This window comes from Pelobates fuscus, chromosome 12, assembly GCF_036172605.1.
Source record: "Pelobates fuscus isolate aPelFus1 chromosome 12, aPelFus1.pri, whole genome shotgun sequence".
Lineage (NCBI taxonomy): Eukaryota > Metazoa > Chordata > Amphibia > Anura > Pelobatidae > Pelobates > Pelobates fuscus.
In genome coordinates, this window is record NC_086328.1 from 33,928,396 (window position 1) to 33,951,878 (window position 23,483).

The following is a 23,483-nucleotide window of genomic DNA, read 5'->3' on the forward strand; positions in this document are numbered from 1 at the left end:
AAACACTAAAAAAAATGAACCCCTAAAAAAATGCAGACAGCAAAATAAGTGCTGCTGTGCAAGAGCCAGTGATTATAGTGATCACTGGCAAGACAGGGGTTAATGGCTCTGAAAAGAGCCTTTGGGTCTCAAGATTTTACAAATCCCTACCTAAAACTCTCTAAAAATCTTTCTACCTAAAACACAGATCTCTCTCACTAAAGTGAAGAGAGGGGGGTAGATCCACACTGATGAGAGTCAATATTTACTAATATTGACCTGATCAGACAAATGGGGATCATAGTTGGAATAAAATAGTTATTGGGGCAAGCTGATTGGATGTCCCTAGCCTGCCCCTATGATGACAGACAGTGAAAAAAGTGATAAGTGCTCTCTATCCAATAAAGCAGCTATTCACCAACAAGGAGTTCCTTTTACCTTGTGAACAATAGAACAAAACAAGCAAGTAAATTAGGTGGACAGCGCTAAGAATTATTATAATAAAATCATACATACATAGGTAGCAGCAGATTTCGCAATTGTGTGTCTTACTCTTAAAAAAAGGGAAATAAAAGTACAATGATAGTGCAGTATGTTATGAATAATATGGTTATAAAGATATATTCCAAAGGGGCACTCACGTTTTCCAGAGCTTATAAAGCTCTATTTTAGGAGCCTGGACGGAACAATCCCCGTCTAAGGATTTCTTTTTGCTGGTATCAGATTCCCAAGGTAGTGCGATTCATCATATGAAAAAAATAAGGGTGTATACCAATGGTACAGTACGTATGTAAAAGTAGGATAAGTAAATAATATTTGGCCTACTTACATTTGCTAGAGCAATGACCTGCTCTAGTGTATGGAGCTTTAGGTGGAACAATCCCCACCTAGGGATATATGTAGATCAGGAACAGCAGAGTGATGGTGAGAGTATAAGGAGCTCAAGAATGACTGGGTATTAAAACAGAATCTTTATTAATAAACAGAATAAATAAAACTATTTAAAAGTGAACTATATAGTAAAAAGAAGTATAAATAAAACCAGTCCTTTGTAGGCAATCCTTAATCTCCACTTAAGTGGTATACATTGGTATACACCCTTATTTTTTTCATATGATGAATCGCACTACCTTGGGAATCTGATACCAGCAAAAAGAAATCCTTAGACGGGGATTGTTCCGTCCAGGCTCCTAAAATAGAGCTTTATAAGCTCTGGAAAACGTGAGTGCCCCTTTGGAATATATCTTTATAACCATATTATTCATAACATACTGCACTATCATTGTACTTTTATTTCCCTTTTTTTAAGAGTAAGACACACAATTGCGAAATCTGCTTCTACCTATGTATGTATGATTTTATTATAATAATTCTTAGCGCTGTCCACCTAATTTACTTGCTTGTTTTGCCCCTATGATGAGACAGGCTAGGGACACCCCCAGAAGCCCCATGATGCACTGCCTTAGAAAGGCAGCACCATCGTGTGAGCCACATGGCTGGGGGGGGAGGGGAGGGGGGTTCATAGGAGTTTATTTTTATTTTTTATATAATATCTTAGCTGACTGCCTCGACTCCTCGAGGCACTCAGCACATGCAGAGCATCGGAAGCCTGCCCGATGGCTTCTGATGCTCTGCTTAACTGCCGTGCGCCACGTGGAGCAACACGGAAGTGATCTCTCCAGGGGGGGCGATCACCCGGTAGTCTCCAGATGCCCGGAAGAAATTAGCAGTATTGCACGATGCCTCGACATCGAAGCATCGCTGCAATACTTTCAGAGCGGCTGGAAGCGATCAAAATAGCCACGGACGTATCGGGTACATCTGAGGTCCTTAAGGACCGTTTTTTGTAGGACATACCTGATACGTCCGCGGTCGGGAAGGGGTTAAAAGTTTAGGAGCCGTAAGCTGTTAAAGGGACACTATAGTCACCTGAACAACTTTAGCTTAATGAAGCAGTTTTTGGTGTATAGAAAATGCCCATGCAGCCTCACTGCTCAATCCTCTGCCATTTAGGAGTTAAATCCCTTTGTTTATGAACCCTAGTCACGCCTCCCTGCATATGACTTGCACAGCCTTCCATAAACACTTCCTGTAAAGAGAGCCCTATTTAGGCTTTCTTTATTGCAAGTTCTGTTTAATTAAGATTTTCTTATCCCCTGCTATGTTAATATCTTGCTAGACCCTGCAAGAGCCTCCTGTATGTGATTAACGTTCAATTTAGAGATTGAGATACAATTATTTAAGGTAAATTACATCTGTTTGAAAGTGAAACCAGTTTTTTTTTCATGCAGGCTCTGTCAATCATAGCCAGGGGAGGTGTGGCTAGGGCTGCATAAACAGAAACAAAGTGATTTAACTCCTAAATGACAGTGAATTGAGCAGTGAAATTGCAGGGGAATGATCTATACACTAAAACTGCTTTATTTATCTAAAGTAATTTAGGTGACTATAGTGTTCCTTTAAGTCTTTCGGTAAGCAGCCACAATTTGCTAAGAGTAGTAACACATTTTTAGCGAGTAGTAGTTGGCCAGTAAAAAGTAGCAACAAAACAGTAAACAAGTGTTTAAAGATGCTCGATTCTGTGCTCCTCTCCTATGGTGCTCTAAGACAGCTGCCTAAGCACCAGCCTTGCAACAGGGGTAATACCAATGCTCTCAAGAGGTGCTAGCCCTTGCTCTACAGTGATCCGTTTATGTGACCTAAAGCTTTGGGACTACATAGAAAGCATACAACATACTTTTTAACCATGGTATTTATTCAAGAGCTTTCTGTTCTGAAACCAAAGCAAAACAATACACATACAATAATACAATCAACAAGACAGCGACAAACTACTTTGTACAGTTCTATCTGCAAAAAAAAGGAAAAAAAAATTAACAATTTATAAATAAAAAGCAGGTCCCAGACCTGCTGAATGTGAACCATTTTTTTTAAATAGGTGAATTATGTAAATTTTATGTACAACAATATGACTTTGCAGAACATTTGCAGAAGAAGGTGCAAGAAACAGGACAATCTTTCTTGTTAACGAATATGGGCTTGCGATTTCTTTCTTGTTTGCAGCGAAAAAAAGTAAAAAGCAGGAGCTTCTTAATATAAGTCCATCGATCAAACTGAATTAAAAAAAATAAAAATACATAAACATATGCATTCTAAAATTGTTTTGTCCCCACACAGCATGAACACTTAGGCAAAATAAAAAAAAATAAAAATCCACAAAGTTTTTTTTTTTCTTTTCTTCCTCTTTATAAGCTTCTTGCAGCTACAAAGTCTTTTTTTCTTTTCCGATAATTAAATTAGATTAATTTTGAAGCGGTTTATCAGGCAGGATGAGTTTAACCTCCCTACATAAAAAAATGACCTAAATCAAAAAACACAGATCATAGTCCAAATAGTTTCTTCCTCTACAGTTTTCTGAACGGCCAAAGTGGCATCAAAAAGTGATCTTCAATGATAGCGAAGAGTCACCAGGCTTCTGTGTAACGAACATCCACCTCTTTAAGGTTTGGCAGCTTTGCCTGTTCAAGAGAAGAAAAACAAATAATTATACTCCTGAAATCTCTGCAGGATTCTTTATATCACAACAGTCCCAATTTGAGGCTCTTGTCCCATTCTCCTAAGTTTCTTCTCTAGTGTCCCACTTCCAAACCCACCAGAGATAAGACCCCAAAGAGTACTGCACGTAAGAAGCTCTGAGTGGGGCTGGCTTGTGGGCCTGCATACCAGATTAACATGCACACATCATTGGTACCGCTCTTGTGGCACACCTACACCCTGTCCCGCATTCATACCACCCATTGTTTGATGGCAACTACCTGGAAAAGTCTTACACCTACAAACAAATTTCACATCTAGCCACTTGTGTCTAAAATGTCACTAATATATCTTGCATGCACACTGTTTATTATTTAATACAGTAAAACTATCAAAAGTCATAGAAAATCACAGAATTTGACCCTGAATTACAGTTCGAATATGCACGAATATAAATTCAGTTTAGAGACTCAGTGCTAATCTGAGGTCTGCTAAGAAATCAACAATGATAAGAGTCCTAATTGTTTATGAGGTTGGGAATTTAGACATGGATATATCTGTTGCCAATCTCAACTGGTTACAAATTAAAAATTAAATAAAATGGTAATTGGCAAGTGTGAGGTAACTGGGCCCCTCTAGTGACAAGGACTTCCTAGGAAAGCCGGTTTCGTATTTTTTATTTTTAAGTATGTGTGCACTTTTGTTATTGGTTAATCATTTTGGACGTCTAATTACGTCACTCATGAGGGAATTGCAATGTCCTAAACTGCATCTAATATAGCCATGAAATGGAGCCAGATGGATGCATTTAAAGTAATTTTGAGGGAACTATTGAAAGTTTGGAGGATGGTGAATTTAGGAAGATTTATTTTTTTTAATTTGAATATATTACTGTAAAACTTATTTTTTTTTAATTTGTGTTAATAACCATGAATGAGTTAGTCAAATTCTCCGAGAACTATATATAAATATGCCAATTGTGAGTCATTTCACAATACAAGTGACAGCAGCCAGTGGCTGAAAAAAATATTAGGAAGATAAAAACAGGAGAAACCCTTTGACCGTAAACTTCACATACATCCCTGCCCTACCCAGCAACACAGCTTTGTAAACTTTCTTAATTCTATACATAAGCTTAAAATACACATGCAAATATATCCTGCCCTATTAAAAACACCGTATTTAGAGGCAGACTGCAACACTGCGTTATAGTGTGTCAGGGTGCGGTGATTGTATTTTTAATTATAATTTTTATAGCTACGAATAATGGATGATAAACCGAGAATTAGAACACCCATAAAATGTCAGGTATGGAATGCAGCTTGTTGTTAAAAATAAAATGTATGTGGGTGTGTTTTATTACCAGGAGAGGACAGTGGGTGTGCTTGTATAATTAGAATCTAGTGAGATTAAGGTCACTCCCAGCCTGCGTTGAGTACAGTAACATTTTTCTTATTAAGGGATCACATTTCCAACTTTCTATTATGGAGTTTGGGATGAGCTATTAGCATTGCAATTGTCAAAAAAGCATCATCAGCTGTTAGACAAATGCATGTGGGTGAAGACTATGACAAATCAAATAATAGTAAGCTTCTAAAATTGCACTCACAGGACAAGTCTAAACATCTGATCATTGCTGACATCAGGCTCCTTAGGGAGAGGTCAAAGACCTTCACTAACCTACAGTAGGCTTGGCTACTCTGTGAATCCATTTGTTAGTGATCCAATGCAAGGAAGCATGGGATGTGTCTTTACTGTGTAATCCCTTGTTTGGCATTTTCTTTATGGGAGCTTTGAATGCATGGGTTGGATAAAGACATCCCATAAGTCACTATCAACCGGATCTATGAGAAGCTATGCAATGGACCCAAGGAGAGGAAGAAGACTTCTGGTCACTTGTCATTAGCTCCCTGCAGGTTTCTGACACCTGTTCCTGGTTTAAACCCAATAGGATTGTAGTATGCTTCCTGGGAATAAGTATTGGAAGCTGAATCTTTTGACCCTCGTGAAGACTATAGACCCCACAATAAATCTTCTGGTAAATGCACAACTGATGCATATGGAGATCTTAGTGATGGTTAATGGATACATGGCAACATGCAGCAGGCGGAAGCTGATTGAAGCTCTGTCTTGAGTTACATTTTGCCAAAAATCTGCTCCTAGAAAATATGAAGTAGTCATGGGCTTATCTTATGGCACCATTTAAACGGATTCTATCTTCATGAAAAACTCTAAATTAACAGTGTCCCCTTTAAGACAACTCACGCCGTCAATCAGCTTTTGACCATCTGAGACCCTTGGTTGATCTATTCTAAGAATTCTTAGAACCACTGAGTAACCAAAACCTAGTTTTAATAAATGCAGGGATCGATTCTCATGTGAAATCCATGACATGAGCGGTTTCTCATACCTTGAGATCCTCATAGGTGTCAGCTGACAGTTTGGTGCTGTTCATGTTTAAGCTGCAGAGGCTCTTCATAGCTGCAGGGAAAAGTGACATGGATTTTAGGTATTTTTATTAGTACAGAGGTGGCCAAATGGTAGACTCTCAGCTGTTGGATAACCACAACTTCCATAATGCATTGTCAGCCTAGGGGTTTTGGTTCTATAACAGATGGAGGTGGTCTAACATATGGCCATATATGTGTTAATGGACAGAAATATAACGTGTAAGCTTTTCTCTATCGAAGATGGGTAGAGTCTAGGCCAGGGTTAGGCAACCTTTGACATTTATAATGTGCTCAAGCTATAATGCTCGCAAAACATCAGGGGAGATGTAGTCCACAACGGCTGGAGTGCCAAATGTTGCCTAGGTATTGGAAGGATAATGTGATAAGAGAAAGGTGGGAGGGAATCTTAGAACAGAAACTAAACTGAGAAGTAAAAGAAAGGTGTGTTTAACTGAACAGAAATGTCTGACATGTTCCTTACAGCTCAGTGCGAGTAGGCCAGCATCTGTGACAGGGGTTTCACACAGGTTGAGAACTTGCAGTGTAGTGAGGTGCTCGGACAGAACCCGTAACCCAGCATCTCCAAACTGCAGTGGGAAAAAAACAAAACACACACGCAAGCATTAACGGCATGGACACAGAATATAAATGTGCTGGATCTTTGCGCATAAACACATAAAACATTTTGTGTCCCTTTTGTAGCACAGAATAGTGCTCATCACATAATATAGATACATTAAAGGGACCCTTGTTACACATTAGAGATAATCCATAAAAAAAATATATTCATGTTGGAATTCATTTTGTGTTCAGCAAATCTGCAACTTTTGTATGAAGCAGGATGTGGCTGAGAGCCCAATCCTGATAATATACATTTTATCATTTTTTATATAAATGTTTATTTATTTATTGCAGTAAGCATATCCCATAAACTCTTTCACAGTTGTGTGTTTATGGGATATGAAAAAATGTCCTACCTGGAAGTTGACTGTTAACTTATTTGTATCTTCATTGATTTGGCAATGAAAGACAGTATAGTAGTGGTGAGCTGCATGGCTCTTAAAGGTAAAAGGTAACACACTCTGGGGTGGAATCAATAAATAGATTTAAGGGAGACCAGTAGCTTTTTTGCAATATAACCAATGCTGGTGCTCATTGTGTCCCTTGGATATAAATCCATTCACGCAAGCAGGTGATATGCATAATATATGTATGCTAAGTGGTTTTCCACAGTACTTTGTCCATGGTATTTTTCTGTTTTTGATACTTTCATGAGATATAAAGTATTTTTTTGTAGTTTGGACTTTTTGCTCACACCAAATAATTCACCATTTGGGCGGTTTGCTGCCATCTCATTGCCGCGTAGTGTGTTTGGGGATTAGAAGTGAGGTAAGGGCAAAGTCAATAAGGCCATTCAGTAACACAAAACTCTATACTTTAACTAGATGTGCAAACTAATCAATACATTCGTGACATTTTGTTTGCTTCATTGTAGTGGCCGAGGGTAGGATTGCTTACCTGAGTAGACCACAGGTTGAGTTGCTTTAGTGAAGGCAGCTTGATGAGTTGCTCTGCGCAGGCACTCGTTACATTGGTGAAGGCCAGGCTCAGGTTTTCCAGATTTCCAAAAGAGCCTGAGCTCAATAACCTGGCAAGATCTGCGTCCTGAAAAATTATAAATTATATAACACATTCTGTTCCTAGAATACGGTTGTGTAGGTAACGATTCATCTTGTATTCAAACAGCCTTAAAAATCTATTACAGATAAAAACACACAGATAAGTCAGCGCTAAAAACACCAATAACTAAGAACTAAGAAAGGCAGCGTAAGTGTGGATTGTACCGCTGTACGTAAGATACGCTAGAGCTGGCCAAGCTCTAATAAATGTGAGTTGATTACCACCGTTTTTACCTTGCTCATTATTTAAACATTTTATACTATTGGATTTTTCTTTTTATATCTCAATATGTTGTGAACACTTGGGAAAATTGGAGCCATAACGTACCCCTTGGGATTTAGAGAATCATTTCTCCACACCATACTCTAAGAAGGCCATTTTCCATATGTAAGATATTCTACTACTCCAATCGGAAGTTTTCTACCTTCCATTTTCTGGACTTACATATTGTTTATTTAGACATTTGTGTGGCACAGCCCTCATATCTTTTTTTTTTATTCTCTTAAAAATCTAATGTGTTTCTCACTGAAGAAAGCAACGGGAAAGCCATCAAAGGCAATAGTAGGAGTCATCTAAAAGTACCATACCGTTATGGAAACCTGAAAAGGAGATGTGCCTACTAAACCATATGGTCATTCTTGTAATGTAGACTCCAAAAGACTTTGAAAATATTTCTCTCATAGGCAATTCATAATCCTGTATGATCTGCTTCTGTATATGATCTGGTGTTGAAAGACTGAGGCTCTCAAGTACTAGCAATATTGGTCAAATGCTGTGATAGACTGGAAGGGATGGGTTAACTCCGCTCCATCACTCACTGCTTATCACTGCTATCCAGATTAGATGATATTGATAATTTACATATCTCATAACTTCATCAACTGAGGTCTCAGAGTGCCAGGAAGTGCTGTGGTTTTGACAAAATGGGGGAGAGTGCCCTTAGACAGCACTGAGTTGTAGTTATTATACGGCTTTGCTTACCCCTTAAATGTTACACAATTGTTGTAAAAATATTGTAGATTTTTCATCATAGTTAACTTACTGTAGACTTGGATGGTAGTGTTAGACGGGTGGGCCCTCCTTTCCTTTGCTGAAAAGAACACAGATTTAAGAACTTGTCTTACAAACCACAAGCAATTAAACGCAAACCGTAAAAACAAAACACTGTTTAGTCTTTCAAGTTGTTCTTAAATGGGCAAACTAACTCAGAGGCTGATTTGTAAAATTTACTAAATACATTTTTATAGGTGTGATCAAAGAAAGGGGAAAAACAACAAAAAGAAAAAGTCAGTGTCTCCTTCTGTCGTCTCTTCAGATCTGTCCCTAGCTTTTCTGATTACCTAAGGGCTGGTTGAATGGCTGAGCTATGATTATGGTCATAACCACAGGACTCAGTAATGACTGGGAGTAAAAAGTAATCTCTTCCTTGTAAACATATTAAAAAAAAAAAAAACATGCAGTGAGCTGTACACAGAGGGGGCATTCCTCGGATAGATTGTCCTTGTGAATTAGGACCCTTTTTGAATTAGGGTAATCTTGCAGTTCCAGCTGCCATCATAGGTTTAATGACTTGTACAACATGAGATTGGGATTTAGTTTATTATGATTTATTATGCCTCCTTGTTACATAAGTGATGTTAGGGCGGTCATTTTTTGGGGGGATAGATCTGATTGGCTTGTCCTCTGTGGTGTGTATTTTTCGCAGTTTTTTTTCCTCATTGTATTAATAAAGATGGTCAAACTAAAATGATAATTGATTTGCCTTGGATCTAATAATAATGGACCTGTGGCATGCAGAACTTACCAGCTCCTTTAATTCTCTCTGTCGGTCACACAGCTGCTCATACATTCTCTTCCCTACATCGGTGCTCTCCAGAGTAGAGATGATCTGCAGCTGTGTGTCATTGTTTTCTATGATGTTATATTCCAACATGAGACAAAGAATCTGAAAATGACAACAAACACAATGTCTAAATAAGGGGCTTTCACAATCAGGGATAATACATATTGTTTATAACAAACATTCGAACGCTTGGAACGCAAGAGAGTCTGAGAAACAATGGTTAGGCCGGACGGGGGTAATGCTGTTCTATGTAACCTATTTACAGAATGTACAGAATTAACAGGACAGCTCTCATTAGAGGGGCTTGTTACAGGACTGCACAGCTACGACTTTTCAGCTTTTACTACAGTAAATGCCCACAAACCTAAGTTTGCTCAAAAACTGACAGGTGCCTGAATGGTTTACCAGCATCTGGAGAAACTACTTAAAGAGACACTATAGTCACCGGCAGGCCCGGACTGCCCATCACAGGATCTCTCCAGCCAGTCTATGCAGGGCCGGCACTATCCGAGCGACGGCTCTGCTGCATTCCATAGTGTATTGCGGCCGCCGGTGGGGGAGAGAGGGAGGGAGACAGGAAAAGAACCCGGAGGAGCTCTAACTTGCAGCTTGCCCGGGTTCCCGAACTCTAGCCCCGCAGCTTAGCACCACCAGAGATTGACCACTAGCATTCACCACTAGCACCACCAGGGATGGCAGCACGATCCCCCCTCCCAGGCTAAAGGTAAGAAGGGAAGGGGATATAATCACTCACACACACTGCATGTTGACACTCACAGCACCCTCACTCAAACACACACTGCACCCCTGACACTCACAGCACCCTCACTCACACACACAAACACAGCACCCTCACTCACAGTACCCTTACCCACACAGCACCTTCACTCACAGCACTCACTCACACACAGTGCACCCCTGACACTCAGAGCACCCTCACTCACACAAACACACTGCACCCCTGACACTCAGAGCACCCTCACACACACAGTGCACCCCTGACACTCACAGCACCCTCACTCACACACACACTGCACCCCTGACACTCACAGCACCCTCACACACACAAACACAGCACCCTCACTCACACACACTGCACACCTGACACTCACAGTACCCTTACCCACACAGCACCTTCACTCACAGCACTCTCACTCACACACAGTGCACCCCTGATACTCCGAGCACCCTCACTCACCCAAACACACTGCACCCCTGACACTCAGAGCACCCTCACTCACACACACACTGCACCCCTGACACTCACAGCACCCTCACACACTCTCTCGTACACACACACACACACACACACTGCACCCCTGACACGCACAGCACCCTCACTTACACCTGACACTCACAGCACCCTCACTCACACAAACTGCACCCCTGACACTGCACCCGTGGCACTCACAGCACCCTCACATGCACATAGCACCCTCACACACACACACTGCACAATACTCTTTCCTGGCATTTTTGTCTCCTGTTATCCCATCTATGGAGACACCAGAGACAAATTTCAAGCAAACACAGTGCAAGCATGTTATTAAATTTGCTTGCACTGTGCACAACAAATACAGGGTCTTTTTCTCATGCTAGAGCTCTTCAGCTGAGCTCTACGCATGGTCTGCCTTGGAAGAGCATTGAGCCAACATGCTCACTTTGTGATGGGGCGTGCTTGTAATTGGTGATGACAAAACACACCCTATCTGCCCCGCCCCCTTTTTAGTGGGCCGCTGTAATTAAAAAAAATTTCTTCCCAGTCTGGCCCTGGTCACCGGAACAACTACAGCTTAATATAGTTGTTCTGGTGTCTACTACCTGTCTCTGCATGCTTTCTAATGTAAACACTGCCTTTTCAGAGAACTGCCTAGAAACACAGCCTAGATGGCCACTAGAGGTGCGTCCTACACCTACTGCACCTAAATTGCAATCCTAGAGCTATAGTGTTAGGAATACACGTTTGTATTCCTGACACTATATTAATCCTTTAATGAGTCTGTTTGGTTGGAGAGCAACTGAATCCCATATCACTGTGTTCGTGACGAAAACATAACAGCATAAATAATAATTTAGCTCTTTGCTATATCTCCACCTTTTATCTTTTAAGTAGAAAGCAGCAAGGTAAATTGTTAGCGTGGATCTTGCCTGAAAGACTGAGCTTTACATTGGCAGGTGAGCTTGCACTTTAATGGCCATGCAGGATTCTCATTATAATATTTATATAGACATAAGAATATGGGATAGTGTTCAGGTACGTTTCTACATTTGGGCAGGAGAGCACTTAGCCATTTCTGCTACCCGAATGTAGCGAAAGTTTTAGCACCAGGCTAATCTCTATACCTAAATATTATGAGAGTAGAGCAGAGAGCATGCATTTCTGTCTCCCCAGCTCCTCTGCCAGCAAACAGCAGCTCCTGTAGAGGAGTGTAACTCTCCCAAATTATGGTCAGTACAGGACATGTATGCTCCAGTGCTGCCAAATGTCGAGGGAAGAATAAGTCTTATACTTACTGTAGCCCAAACCCTAGAAAAATTACTGTATAAAAGCTACATTATTGCAGTATTTCCAAATGCAATAACATTGTCTAGTTTACTAGGCTGCACACCCTTTCTGTTGTTGCTTCCTGCCTTTTACCCTTCATTCTCACAGTTTTTATATCTGCTCCCTCCCGTCTTTGTTCAAATAGAATAAAAAGAGCCTGAGATATAGTAGCAATTCAGGAAACGTGGACATCGAGGCAAGCTGCATCTTCAAATCCAGCCATCTGTGCTCTGATCCTAGCTAATGACTAATGCAGTATACGTCCCGTGACAGATTGCATATTTATCTTTGGAACGTGTTCTCTTACCTCCACCATAGTCTGATTCCCTCGCAAGGCAAGCAACATGCAGGGGCCCAGTTTGTTTTCAGCCAACGACAACAGAAACTTTTTCGTCTTGTAGCAGGAGCCCATCAAAATGTGAACCTACGCGGAAAGAGGACTATTAGGATGGCACGTGTAACTACAGAATTCAAGGCACATTCAGAAGCAACACAAAATTAATTAAGAGCAATTCTAAGGCCAAGCTCTAAAAATGGAGCAATCAGCTTTTCCTTGGTTGCCATGGTGACTGTCCCACTTTTACAGTGCTGTTCCATGTTCATTTTTACACGGTCACCCTAACCACCATAACAAGCTCAATAACAAAGCTCAGTGTATACGTTGTAGTACAGAGAGAGTCCCCTGTCACTATGCCAGTGAATTAGAACTACAGTTATAAGACTGGCCCCAGGATCAGTAATGTCAAAGGCAACATTTTATTTTTTTTTTGCCATCCAAAATCCAAGTTTTGCGTCCCGTAATCTCTTTCTTACTGCACACCCCACAGTTTAGAAAACTGGGCATCTTTGGACATGGTGAAAGCAGACACAGTATTGTTACTATCCATTTATGCAACGGTTTCACTTATTCATTTAATGTGACCTGCAGCTGGGAGCTGAACTACTTTATTCCATTTATAGGATAAGATATGTATCCATAGGCCAGTCGTTATCTTTATAAAGAAACATAGAATGTGACGGAAGATAAGAACCATTCGGCCCATCTAGTCTGCCCAGTTTTCTAAATACTTTCATTAGTCCCTGGCCTTATCTTATAGTTAGGATAGCCTTATGCCTATCCCACGCATGCGTAAAATCCTTTACTGTGTTAACCTCTACCACTTCAGCTGGAAGGCTATTCCATGCATCCACTACCCTCTCAGTAAAGTAATACTTCCTGATATTATTTTTAAACCCTTGTCCCTCTAATTTAAGACTATGTCCTCATGTTGTGGTAGTCTTTCTTCTTTTAAATATAGTCTCCTCCTTTACTGTGTTGATTCCCTTTATGTATTTAAATGTTTCTATCATATCCCCCCTGTCTCGTCTTTCCACCAAGCTATACATGTTAAGATCCTTTAACCTTTCCTGGTAAGTTTTATCCTGCAATCCATGAACCAGTTTAGTAGCCCTTCTTTGAACTCTCTCTAAGGTATCAATATCCTTCTGAAGATAGGGTCTCCAGTACTGTGTACAGTACTCCAAGTGAGGTCTCACAAAGGATTAAAAATTATTGTATCTCTTTTACATTCACATCCATGATACTTCTTTTTCTGCACGGTATTTTTAAATGTAATGACTGAAAAGACAATTATTTAGATATTTTTCGTTAACATTTTTTTTTTTTTTTTTTGCATAAATTTCCCAGAAGTAACATGATTTTATTTCTGATGTGCAAATTCCACCTAAAATTGCCAAGACATGGCAATAATTGTGAAGACCTTTGAAAATAGGAGCTCTTAAAGGGATACTGTCACTTCCCCCGATTTTTTAATGTTACGTATACTTCTCCCTATTTGCCAAACATGTACTTGAATGATATGGAAATTTAAATGTCGAAAATTTCCTTATCCTACAATTGGTCACTTCCCTCTTGGCTCCCTGTCAATCATTGTTCTAATCTCTATCCTTTACACCTGGCTGTCTGCATATACAAAGTATACAGAAATATAAAAAATATTTTATGCCTCCCTTTCTTTTGCAAGGTTAGCTTATTGCAGGCAAGTTATATGAGAGTTTCAATGTTGTAATTTCCAGAGAAGTTACGGTTCCTCTTTAAGAAGGAAGTGGCTCTAGTGGCTGTCTGCCACTTATAGACATGTTTTGAGCCAAATATAAATACTGTTGTTTCTCAGAAACAGCAGTGTGTTGTTTCTTTAACAATGTTAGAGAAAAGTGACATCATATATATATACTAAGGTTATTCCAGGACTTTGTATGCCATGTTTATCTTTAAAATGCCCTGTTGGGCTCTTGGAGCTTGTCCAACCAGAGTGCACACTCCTCTCTGCACGTGCAGCATTTTAAGCAGAATTTCTGCACACACAGATTCTTACCACCATGATCACTTCTAAAAGCAGAAGTGGCCATGGTGGTTGGAGTAACTCTGTAAGATGTAGTGGTTTTGGTACTTAGAGTGTCCCTTAAGGGGTTGCAATCATTTAAGGGTAGTTCTTATAATTAGAGTTGTAGTCTGATGGAGAACAGAGGTACAAGCCGAGTTGTGTACGAGCTGCCATGTTAGCTACATACACAGCAATCTAGGTTTAAATATATGGGAACCAGGAGAACATGCCAAAACATGATATATATATATATATATATATATATATATATATATATATATATATATAAAAATATATTTGTTTGCGGAGATAGGTGCTTTTAAGTAGCCTTGTAAAACGGTTTGTGTGCTGTTCCTTAATCTGCATTTTGTGTAAATTGTCTTTACGGTCAGCACCACTGCTGAGAAACGCACATTACATGTGTGCCCCCTTTTTTTTTCTACGTAGTTTGGAATCCAGACCAGCTTTTGGGTTAAGCATTCCATGCTACCGCCCTGCTTCAGATGCTCTTTGGAGGTGACCACAGGAAAGTATGATTCTGATAAAATTTAGATAGCAATACCATTTTTAAGATTTCTTTTTATTTGATGTGGACCAGATATGATATGCATTGTGAATATATACATAAAAGTACTATCAGTGTAATCATTTAGTTCTGACACTGTATTTTTTGAATGGCGGTTTTTATAACATTAATTTTGCAATATATTAAGTACACTTTAGTTAATTTAGCACTAACACTATTTAATTTGTCTACCATGTTAAAATTAGTGTAGGACCCACTGATATTGAGGTACTGTGTCGTAGTGGTGTGCTTAACACAATATGGCCATATTGTGTAACTGAATCACCATATTTGTTTGCCGAGCTAGGTTATTTTAAGTAGTCTTGTAAAATGCAAAACTGTATTTTTGTATGTGCACTGTTCCTTAATCTTTATTTTATATATAGGGAAACAACATAACTCAGTTATTTAAAGGTACAGAGTCCTCAGTAATACAGATGTTAGTTTGTAGGTTGTATGAGATAGACATTGGTTTTAAATAAAGTAAGATCTCGACTTCATAATAAATGTACATAGATACTCTGCATCACTATAGAGTGAAGAACAGTGCATTTTCTTCTCGAATATTACCAGCTGTGAGTGGGATTTGCTGCATTATCCTCTTCAAGATATAAATCCCTTTTTCTGGAGATGGAAACTTAGGTGGGTGTTTCAAGTTATAGCCTATAAGCTGAGACATATGGTGCCCAGTAATAACGCATACATTCTGCTCAAAGCATTTATCAGCATTCCGTACAAATCCCAGAACTAGTGGCTGTGAAGTACGGAGGCCCTTCCTGTCTCTAGGCAACCACAAGCAACAAAGCTGGGATGCACTTCGAGAAAAGTATTTTTAGGAATTCTGCACTTGCTAACAAACTCAATCGGCCTTTGCCGAATTGTATGACCAGGTGATTGGTCTGGCCTTCAATCGCCTATTATCTTGTAAACATTTTATATTCAGAGGCAGAACTATAAAGTTTTGGCTGCATTATTCAAATTCCAAACACTGTAAAATTGAAAGACTATATAAAATATCATTTGTTTAGCATGTTCATGGAACCTTAAAGCCCACGTGCCACGATGACTTGCCCAACTGCATACGTTTTTTATTTCTAAATTAAATTACAATTTTATAATGCAACACAGACATATATCTATCTCCATGAATACCACTAGAGGTGCTGAACTACATAAATTAATAGAAACTTCTGTTTATTCATGAAAACAAGAATAGCAAATTTTAATAAAAAAAAAGCCAAATTGTATATTTGGACATTACACTTTTTATTCCCTCATCAGTTCTTTTTAGTAAATAAACCCAAATCAGGCTCCTTTTCATGGGAAATGGACACATGCCAAATACTGCCTACTTGCTTGCCATGGTGTAGTTGGCTCAAGCAGGAAGGATTGTTAATGTTTTCTGTCAAGTTTATTATTGCCTAACGCATTAACCATTTACAGTGAACCACAACACCCAACAACTTGGATGAACTTTTACTCAAATAGAAACAGTTTTCAATATCTGTGAAATCATTAACAAAAAGTCGTAACTTCCTTTGGCTTTATTTCATTTAGAAAACACATTTTAATTGTTTTTCTTCTTTTCTACATTATTGTTTTAGTCTGTGTCAGTATGAAAGTGTAGAACCCTTCAAAGCTGTAGTATGAAAGTTAAATTATTACACTGTTTTCACTTCGAGTGTTCTGTTTTGGCTTTACATTATTTGGAAGGAAGGTCGGTTTGGAAGGAAGCCCAGGTGTTCCATATATTTGTGGGTGGGATGTAAAGAGAACGTTGACTTACGAAACCAAAAGTTGTTTTAAAGAATTAACAGAAAACCATCAACTTGCTCTAAATCAGGTTTCAACATTTCATAAATAATGAAGCAGCCATAAATATAAACTCACGTTATTGCAGACACGTACCATACTGGCAAAAAGTTCCCCATCATCATCACAGGCTACTCCTCCTGGGCTGTACAGCTGAAACCAACCATCTTTACCAGCCCTGACGCTTAGGAGACACGAATGGACCTGTGGGGGAAACAAAGACAAGGTTAGAAGTCACTTCTCCATGTTGTAACATTTCAATGGAATGTTCGAAAGCCAAATGTGTCTAAATCATTGGACAGAACCAAGTCAACATCTTGACCAAATCCTAAATGACCTAGACCTTTGACGCTTAATAAACTAGATAAACGCGGAGTGTTCTGTGATAAAAATAATGAAAATGAAAGAGATCTGTCAATAAATTCCTTACTTAATAGCTTTAAACAAATAAAAACCTGTATGTTTTACAAATCTTTTTCTGCTTTCATTATCATATCACTCGTATGACATACGTCTATGCCACAGAAAGGATTTGGTAACCGCAATTAGGGAAGCATGGCATGTGGGAGTTTGACACTTAGAGGGCTCCTTTGTTAATTCATGAACGTCTCACTTGTAGTATATAGCATAGTTCTATGCATCAATGCACACTTTGTTATTATTGTTGCTCTAACATATTTTGGGTAACCACATGTTCTTCATGGTGTTATTGATATGCAAACTGTTAACCAAACTAGGATGGGCTCCTGTACCTTTACTTTTCTAGATTAGATTTTAGAGTGAATATCCAAGGACTATTTTAAAAATGTCATGTTTCACAAACTTTGCTGTAGAATTAGATCTCAGACAGTGCCATCCTCCTGGAAGCAGGTGATCCATGCATACCATAACAACTTAACAAATGTGGAGTTCCCACATGCAATTAGCAGCCATGGAAACGCAACTCCACATATCCCTAGAAGATGACCAGTGTGTCACTGTCTGCATAAACCAATAAACTACATAGTCCTGAATGAGAGGCAGAGGACAGCCAGTAATTGCATGATACATTACACTGACTATTCTCCCATTGTAATCAGCCCTGGAAAAAATATGGATGAGAAAAAGCAGTTTGTACCGTTCTGTCTTGCTGACCCATTATCTGTAACAAAAACCAGAATGGGCCCTTTTATTAATAAATGATGCAGCCATACATGGAAAGGTGCAGGACTTTGATAACAACCACTGTGTTTAGCAATAGGTCTCTGCGAATACGCTACAGCTGGTGGGATACAAACAAGTAACCCCCACGTAGGACCTTGCCCACTTGCTGAGTAAGTCTGTGGTTTTAGATCAAGTCCCTCCCATTTTGTGAAGCTCAGTCAACTTTTACTGCATGCGCCACCAATATTGACCCAGTATCATTTTTTTCCCCCTTAACAGAATGCAGTACATCTTTATATGACTTGATCACACCTGGAAAGGTATTTTTTAGATGCAGATAAACAAAGGGTTAAATTGACTAAAATGAACGACCTGTGAACAGAACATTCCTCTAAACAGAGATGTTTTGAAGTAGCTTAAAAGAAAGCCTTTCGATTTCTAGATAGCACAAATGGTTTTAGAAAAAGGAAGAAAAGAAAATATATGTAGTTATCTGCAGAACATTCCTTCAGATTTGGAGCCAAAAAAATATGACTTAGGAAAGCTAAATTGTGACGCAAATCACGTTCTAAGTTTAACTTTTTTTTTTTTTTAAATAGAACGGTTAGTCACTTAATGGAAATACCAGTCTGGATATGAAGAGGTCTGCGTGAACACCACAGTACGTAGAGCTGTGTCTAGCCTTATGTTTTTCCGTATGGCTAGAGAAATAAATATATATATTTAAAACTATAAATCCTTGTAGACTTCACCCTCGTCTCTTGGAACATTTTAAAAACAGGGCTTAACACTTATTTCAATTTCCTATGGAATTAAGCACAGAGACAAAGGCTGTTTAGTTGCTCCCTAAATAGTTATTATGTGTCTTGTGTCTGAACAAGTGACTTTAGGGACAGGAAATTAAACTTTTCGGTTAATGACAGTGGTCAGGTTGTGAGGTCATCAGCTAACCTCAGTCCCACGCAGGATATATTTATAAAGAAAAGAAAAAAAGTCAAACACAAATGTCTCATAACAGCTATTAACATTTTCCGGTAATACAAGCTAGCTAAAGAATGTAATACTCTGGTTCCCATAAAGCTTTGCACATACAGGCAAGAAAAGTCACATCAAGATTGGCATATCTGGGAACTTTACAAACAAACCGCCAGGGTTCTCTTATATTTACCATACTGAATAGAAGAAACCATTGTGAGTACCAGGTATGTCTACACTCCCTTTCGAATCATGAAATTGTCAAGCACATAAGAGCCACTGATGAATATTAAACTGGATGAAGATCATCTAGATTTTTTACTAGTTTCTTAGATGGTTTTGGAAGTCCGCTTAATGATACTCTGTTTATCAGCCTTGGAAAGAGGAACAGCTGAACTGACATTGCAAGGAATCAAAATGTACTGCAACTGGAACTCTATCCCCCGAGTTCTCTCATGACTAACCATTTTTCTCCCTTACAGACCAAATCAAGTACAGAATCCCAGCACGTTACTTGTCCTTTGACTAGTTGCTAATATTAATGTAACCAAATCCCATTTGTTAAATGGTTTGTATATTGTTTGATGGCTGTGTCATTTAAACGAACACTCCAAGCACCATAACCACTGAAGCCCACTGTAGTGTTTAGGGGGCCAGTAGTGCCCTGGCGCTGTCACAGAGTAAGATGTCTAACCATTTTTAGCACGGTTTGACAACTTACCTGGACATCTGCATCAACCACATGTGGTCTTCTACAGCAGAAGAATCGGGATGTCACTGCTTGGACTAAAGCAGGACTGCAATCAATGGCTGAGAGCGTGTTAGCGGACGTTGCTCTATAGCATATTTCAGCTCATCCAGACTAGGGAAAAATTATCTGACCAAGACATTTATCATGCTAGGCAACTCTGGCTTAGAGTTTGGGATTTGGTTTTAAATTCACCAAAGTTTAGTCGTAGAATCCGTATGGATCTTTAAAGATCATTTTATTGTAGATTTACAAAGGAGTTGTGGGAATGAAAATCAAAAATGTCTATGGGCCTCCCTTACCTTACCCATTACAGAACATGAATCTTACCTCTTGCCTGGGGTCCTCGGCAAATCTCTGAATTACATATTTCAGCTCCCTGTAAAACCAAGTGGCAACAGGTTAATTTATGAATTTGGAGATTGCATGACTACTTTATCAGGCAGAAAACCTCAGCAGAAACTTCAGATATAAAGCACAACAATGACTACTCATACAAGGATATTTAGAGGGGGATAAAAATGGAGAACTTAGAAACTGCAAATTTTAGGCAAAGTAACAGAATTGGGAGGAGGGGCAGGGGCTCTATTATCTTTCCAGTTTAAACAACTAAAATGTGCAATTTCTTTCTCAATTATTTAATTCCTATGTAGTAAATACTCCTAACAGTGTAAAATAATGTAAAAGTGCAATTATGTTCTAATCTATTTAGAACCTTTTATTTGCCAGTTGTAAAAAATTTAAAAATATATATATATGTAGCTTAGAATATGAAGTCATTCTTTAAGTTTGTTTATCTGTGCATCATTAAATAAAAACTGTTTGTGTTGCAATTAAAATCTGGTGAATGGAAAAGATGTACTAAGAGGTGACACCAGCTTTTCTCCCCAGGGAGAGATGTCTCACGGGTGTGGGTTCTCACATCAAAATGTTTATACACCTATTTACATAACTGGACTGCAGTAAGAGGCATTGTTTATTCTACTGTTTGAATTACACATACTGGTGTGTTTGGTTTAGTTTTTTTTTAACTAAATTTGGCGTTTTGACCAAAACATTTAAATTCTCTCTGAGAAATTTGCTATTTTGGCTTAAAGTTTTACTATGACACTGAATTATAATTTAATTGGTGACAAATCACATTTTAGTGAATAACTTAGAAAATGGTTATTCACCACTGACTGATAATTGGGTTTGTCAAGGAGACACGAGCCTTAGACAAACTGCAAAGATTTAGGTCTAAATATGGAAGCATAATTTCACAAAATATATTTGGTTTGAATTTTTTCGTTGCCTTTCATTTTCTTATTTGTAATTTAAATGAATAAAAATCTGCCAGCCATTAATTCACAAATGCCCATACAAAAGGCTTTTAGACAGCCAGACTGTTAATCTAAACATGGATTTTTGACATCTATAATCTGACTTAAATTCAATACTCACTTTGTGAACGTTTCATGGGCCAAAGCTCTGTAAACAACAAAACACATACACAGGTTAATACACTCTCTCTTAATAGCGCGTAATAAAAAATATATTTACATAGTAACATAATCACACTGGTTGACAATTGAGCAACCAAAAAGGGTAATATTTTCATAGATATGCCTGAAGGTGGTTTGTTTGGACAAAATTAAATACTTTTTGAAGGCTATATTTGTGAAGTCCATCTCTACTGACGTACAGTTGCCCATGTACTTCCTTCCAGGGGAAGGCCTCCTCGAAGCTGAAGATAACCTGCTCTCCAGAATTGTCCTATCGTCCTCAGTGCTCTGGTTGCTTGCTTGAGACAGAACGTCCTCTTCCCCATCCCCACCTTTTTTTTTTCTTTTAAAGAAATATGGGAACCCTGGTTAATTTATTGTTCAAAAAATCTGAAACTCTATTTCACGTGTGTTTTTTTTTATTTTATTTTTTTGCTTTGTTTTTTTAACCCTTTTCCTTTTCTTTTTTCTTTTTAAAGAAATATAGAAAATACAAACAGGTATTAGGACCTGCTTTGCATGTGGCAATTTGTGCCACTGCTTATTGTTAATGTGATATGCCTCGGCTTACTTAATTAACTATAAAAAAAAAACAAATTAAAAGCTAACTAATCTTGGGCAAGCTCGTAACTTCAAACAAGGATATTTGAAATTATGCCCAAGTCTTACAATTCACTTAAAGGGGGACTTTTGCTTTTCTGGAAGTCACACCATTGAATAAAACATTGAAAATTACCTATATCATGTGTTAACCCTTTTTTCTTATTTGGTGCTCAGTTTTCTTTATAATGTACATTAAAGATTTCGCAAATGACATCACAATCCAGTTCAGTCCTGGCACAGCCCCAGGGCACAAAATGAAAATGAAGAGGAAAACAGAAACATTGCTTATATTTCTATATTCAATGGCAGAAAAGGGCAACAGTTATAACAATTATTGACGGGTATCCAAGATGGATGTTCCCTTTTAAACATGTCTAGTTTTTGAAATTTTGAAAATGTTCAGGGCTATTCTTCTGCATGGCAGTAATTTGGAAACCGAATATGAAAAAAGCCAAAACATTTAGGAAAAAATGCCGACTTTTTTTTTTGGCTTTCATTTATTTAGTTAATTTTGCTGCTTAGCAATAATTTCAGTGACATTCACTATATAATGACAAGGCCATGTATATTTTGTCGTTTGTTGACTATACCACTTACGGATTAATTTTACACAAATTAAAGCGATGAAGCAATTTTCTAATCCCGGTTAAATTTAGCAGCTCCACATATGCTTGCGTGGTGCAGATGGACTTAACGTTAGAAGACCTCTGACCCCATATGTACAGCAAACTGTATCTGATGACTACTTTAGGTTTGTCAAAGAACCCAAGTGACTTAATTAAACCATGGCCACAGCTTCGTGATCAGTGTGACACAGCAATTATCATCGTTTTAAAAAAAAAAAAAAAAAAAATTGCATCAGGAGTGGAATAAATAATTCTCATGGGTGATACTAAAGTATATAATTGTCAAAGTGACGACACTTTGTTTTTACTGGAGGTATTTTGAACACTGAACTTGCCGTGTATGCTATGATTGTTGTGTGTTCGCAGAGTAGGCCTCGTGGGTACGATAAGCTTTTAAATTGGACAATTATTGATGGTAATGTTTATTCTCTGTAGTTTTTAACACAAGCACTCATTAGCCCGTTCCTCAAGGACTGTAATCATTCCAGAGGTGACTATTCAACATTTCTGCTATCAAAACATCTACTGACGGAACACAAACTTTCAGTGCCGTTAAAGCATACCATCCAACATTTCAAATAGACAAAGAGGGACGTTTTAATTTAAGGGGTGTAGTTAAGGTGTGGTCAGAGGCAGGGCTGTTCTGCGAAATTTTAACCAACTTATAAATTACATTTTAGTTGCAAAAATCAGAACAAGAAATTATTATATATTTTTTTTAAATATACACAGACTTATTTCTAAACATATCTATTGTTGCTTGAAGGCTCAATACTGTAAGTATAATTCCTGTGGAGCTCTGTTCTAAACTCAGACACCCCAATTATATGGAGCTGCTAGAAAAGAGGGACAGATTGATTTGGGCCCAACACAGGGACACTGTCTCCTGAATAGGGACACTTTTGAGGTACCGTATGTTAAAATAAATTGGTGATGAACATCCTGCATAGTCGTGTCCAAATTGTCAGAAATTCAAAGTGAATCTAACATTTCAGGCCAAAGTAGCTTAAGTGGAAACATAACTGACTTTGGCCTTAATTTTTATTAATGCTTTGCTTTTGGGGAAAAAAAAAAGAAAAAAGGTTTATGCAAATGCAGCTAAAGCCACGTCA

General features: G+C 38.4%; 1 protein-coding gene across 2 annotated transcripts in view; it reads right to left on the reverse strand.

Moving 5' to 3' along the window:
- Positions 1-2,713: 2,713 nt before the first annotated feature.
- The window catches only part of CMIP (c-Maf inducing protein), a 156,872-nt gene continuing 136,102 nt past the window's right edge, over positions 2,714-23,483 (reverse strand). Inside the window, exons 12-21 of one of the 2 annotated variants that reach the window (XM_063438670.1) lie at positions 21,102-21,128; positions 19,989-20,037; positions 16,889-16,996; positions 12,339-12,455; positions 9,448-9,588; positions 8,686-8,733; positions 7,482-7,628; positions 6,445-6,550; positions 5,924-5,994; positions 2,714-3,497 (exon numbers count right to left, since the gene is read on the reverse strand). In XM_063438670.1, the coding sequence (XP_063294740.1) occupies positions 3,444-3,497; positions 5,924-5,994; positions 6,445-6,550; positions 7,482-7,628; positions 8,686-8,733; positions 9,448-9,588; positions 12,339-12,455; positions 16,889-16,996; positions 19,989-20,037; positions 21,102-21,128 (868 nt within the window). In that variant the 3' untranslated portion in view covers positions 2,714-3,443. Of the gene's footprint in view, positions 3,498-5,923; positions 5,995-6,444; positions 6,551-7,481; positions 7,629-8,685; positions 8,734-9,447; positions 9,589-12,338; positions 12,456-16,870; positions 16,997-19,988; positions 20,038-21,101; positions 21,129-23,483 lie in introns of both variants that reach the window. The other variant, XM_063438669.1, reaches the window with a different exon arrangement.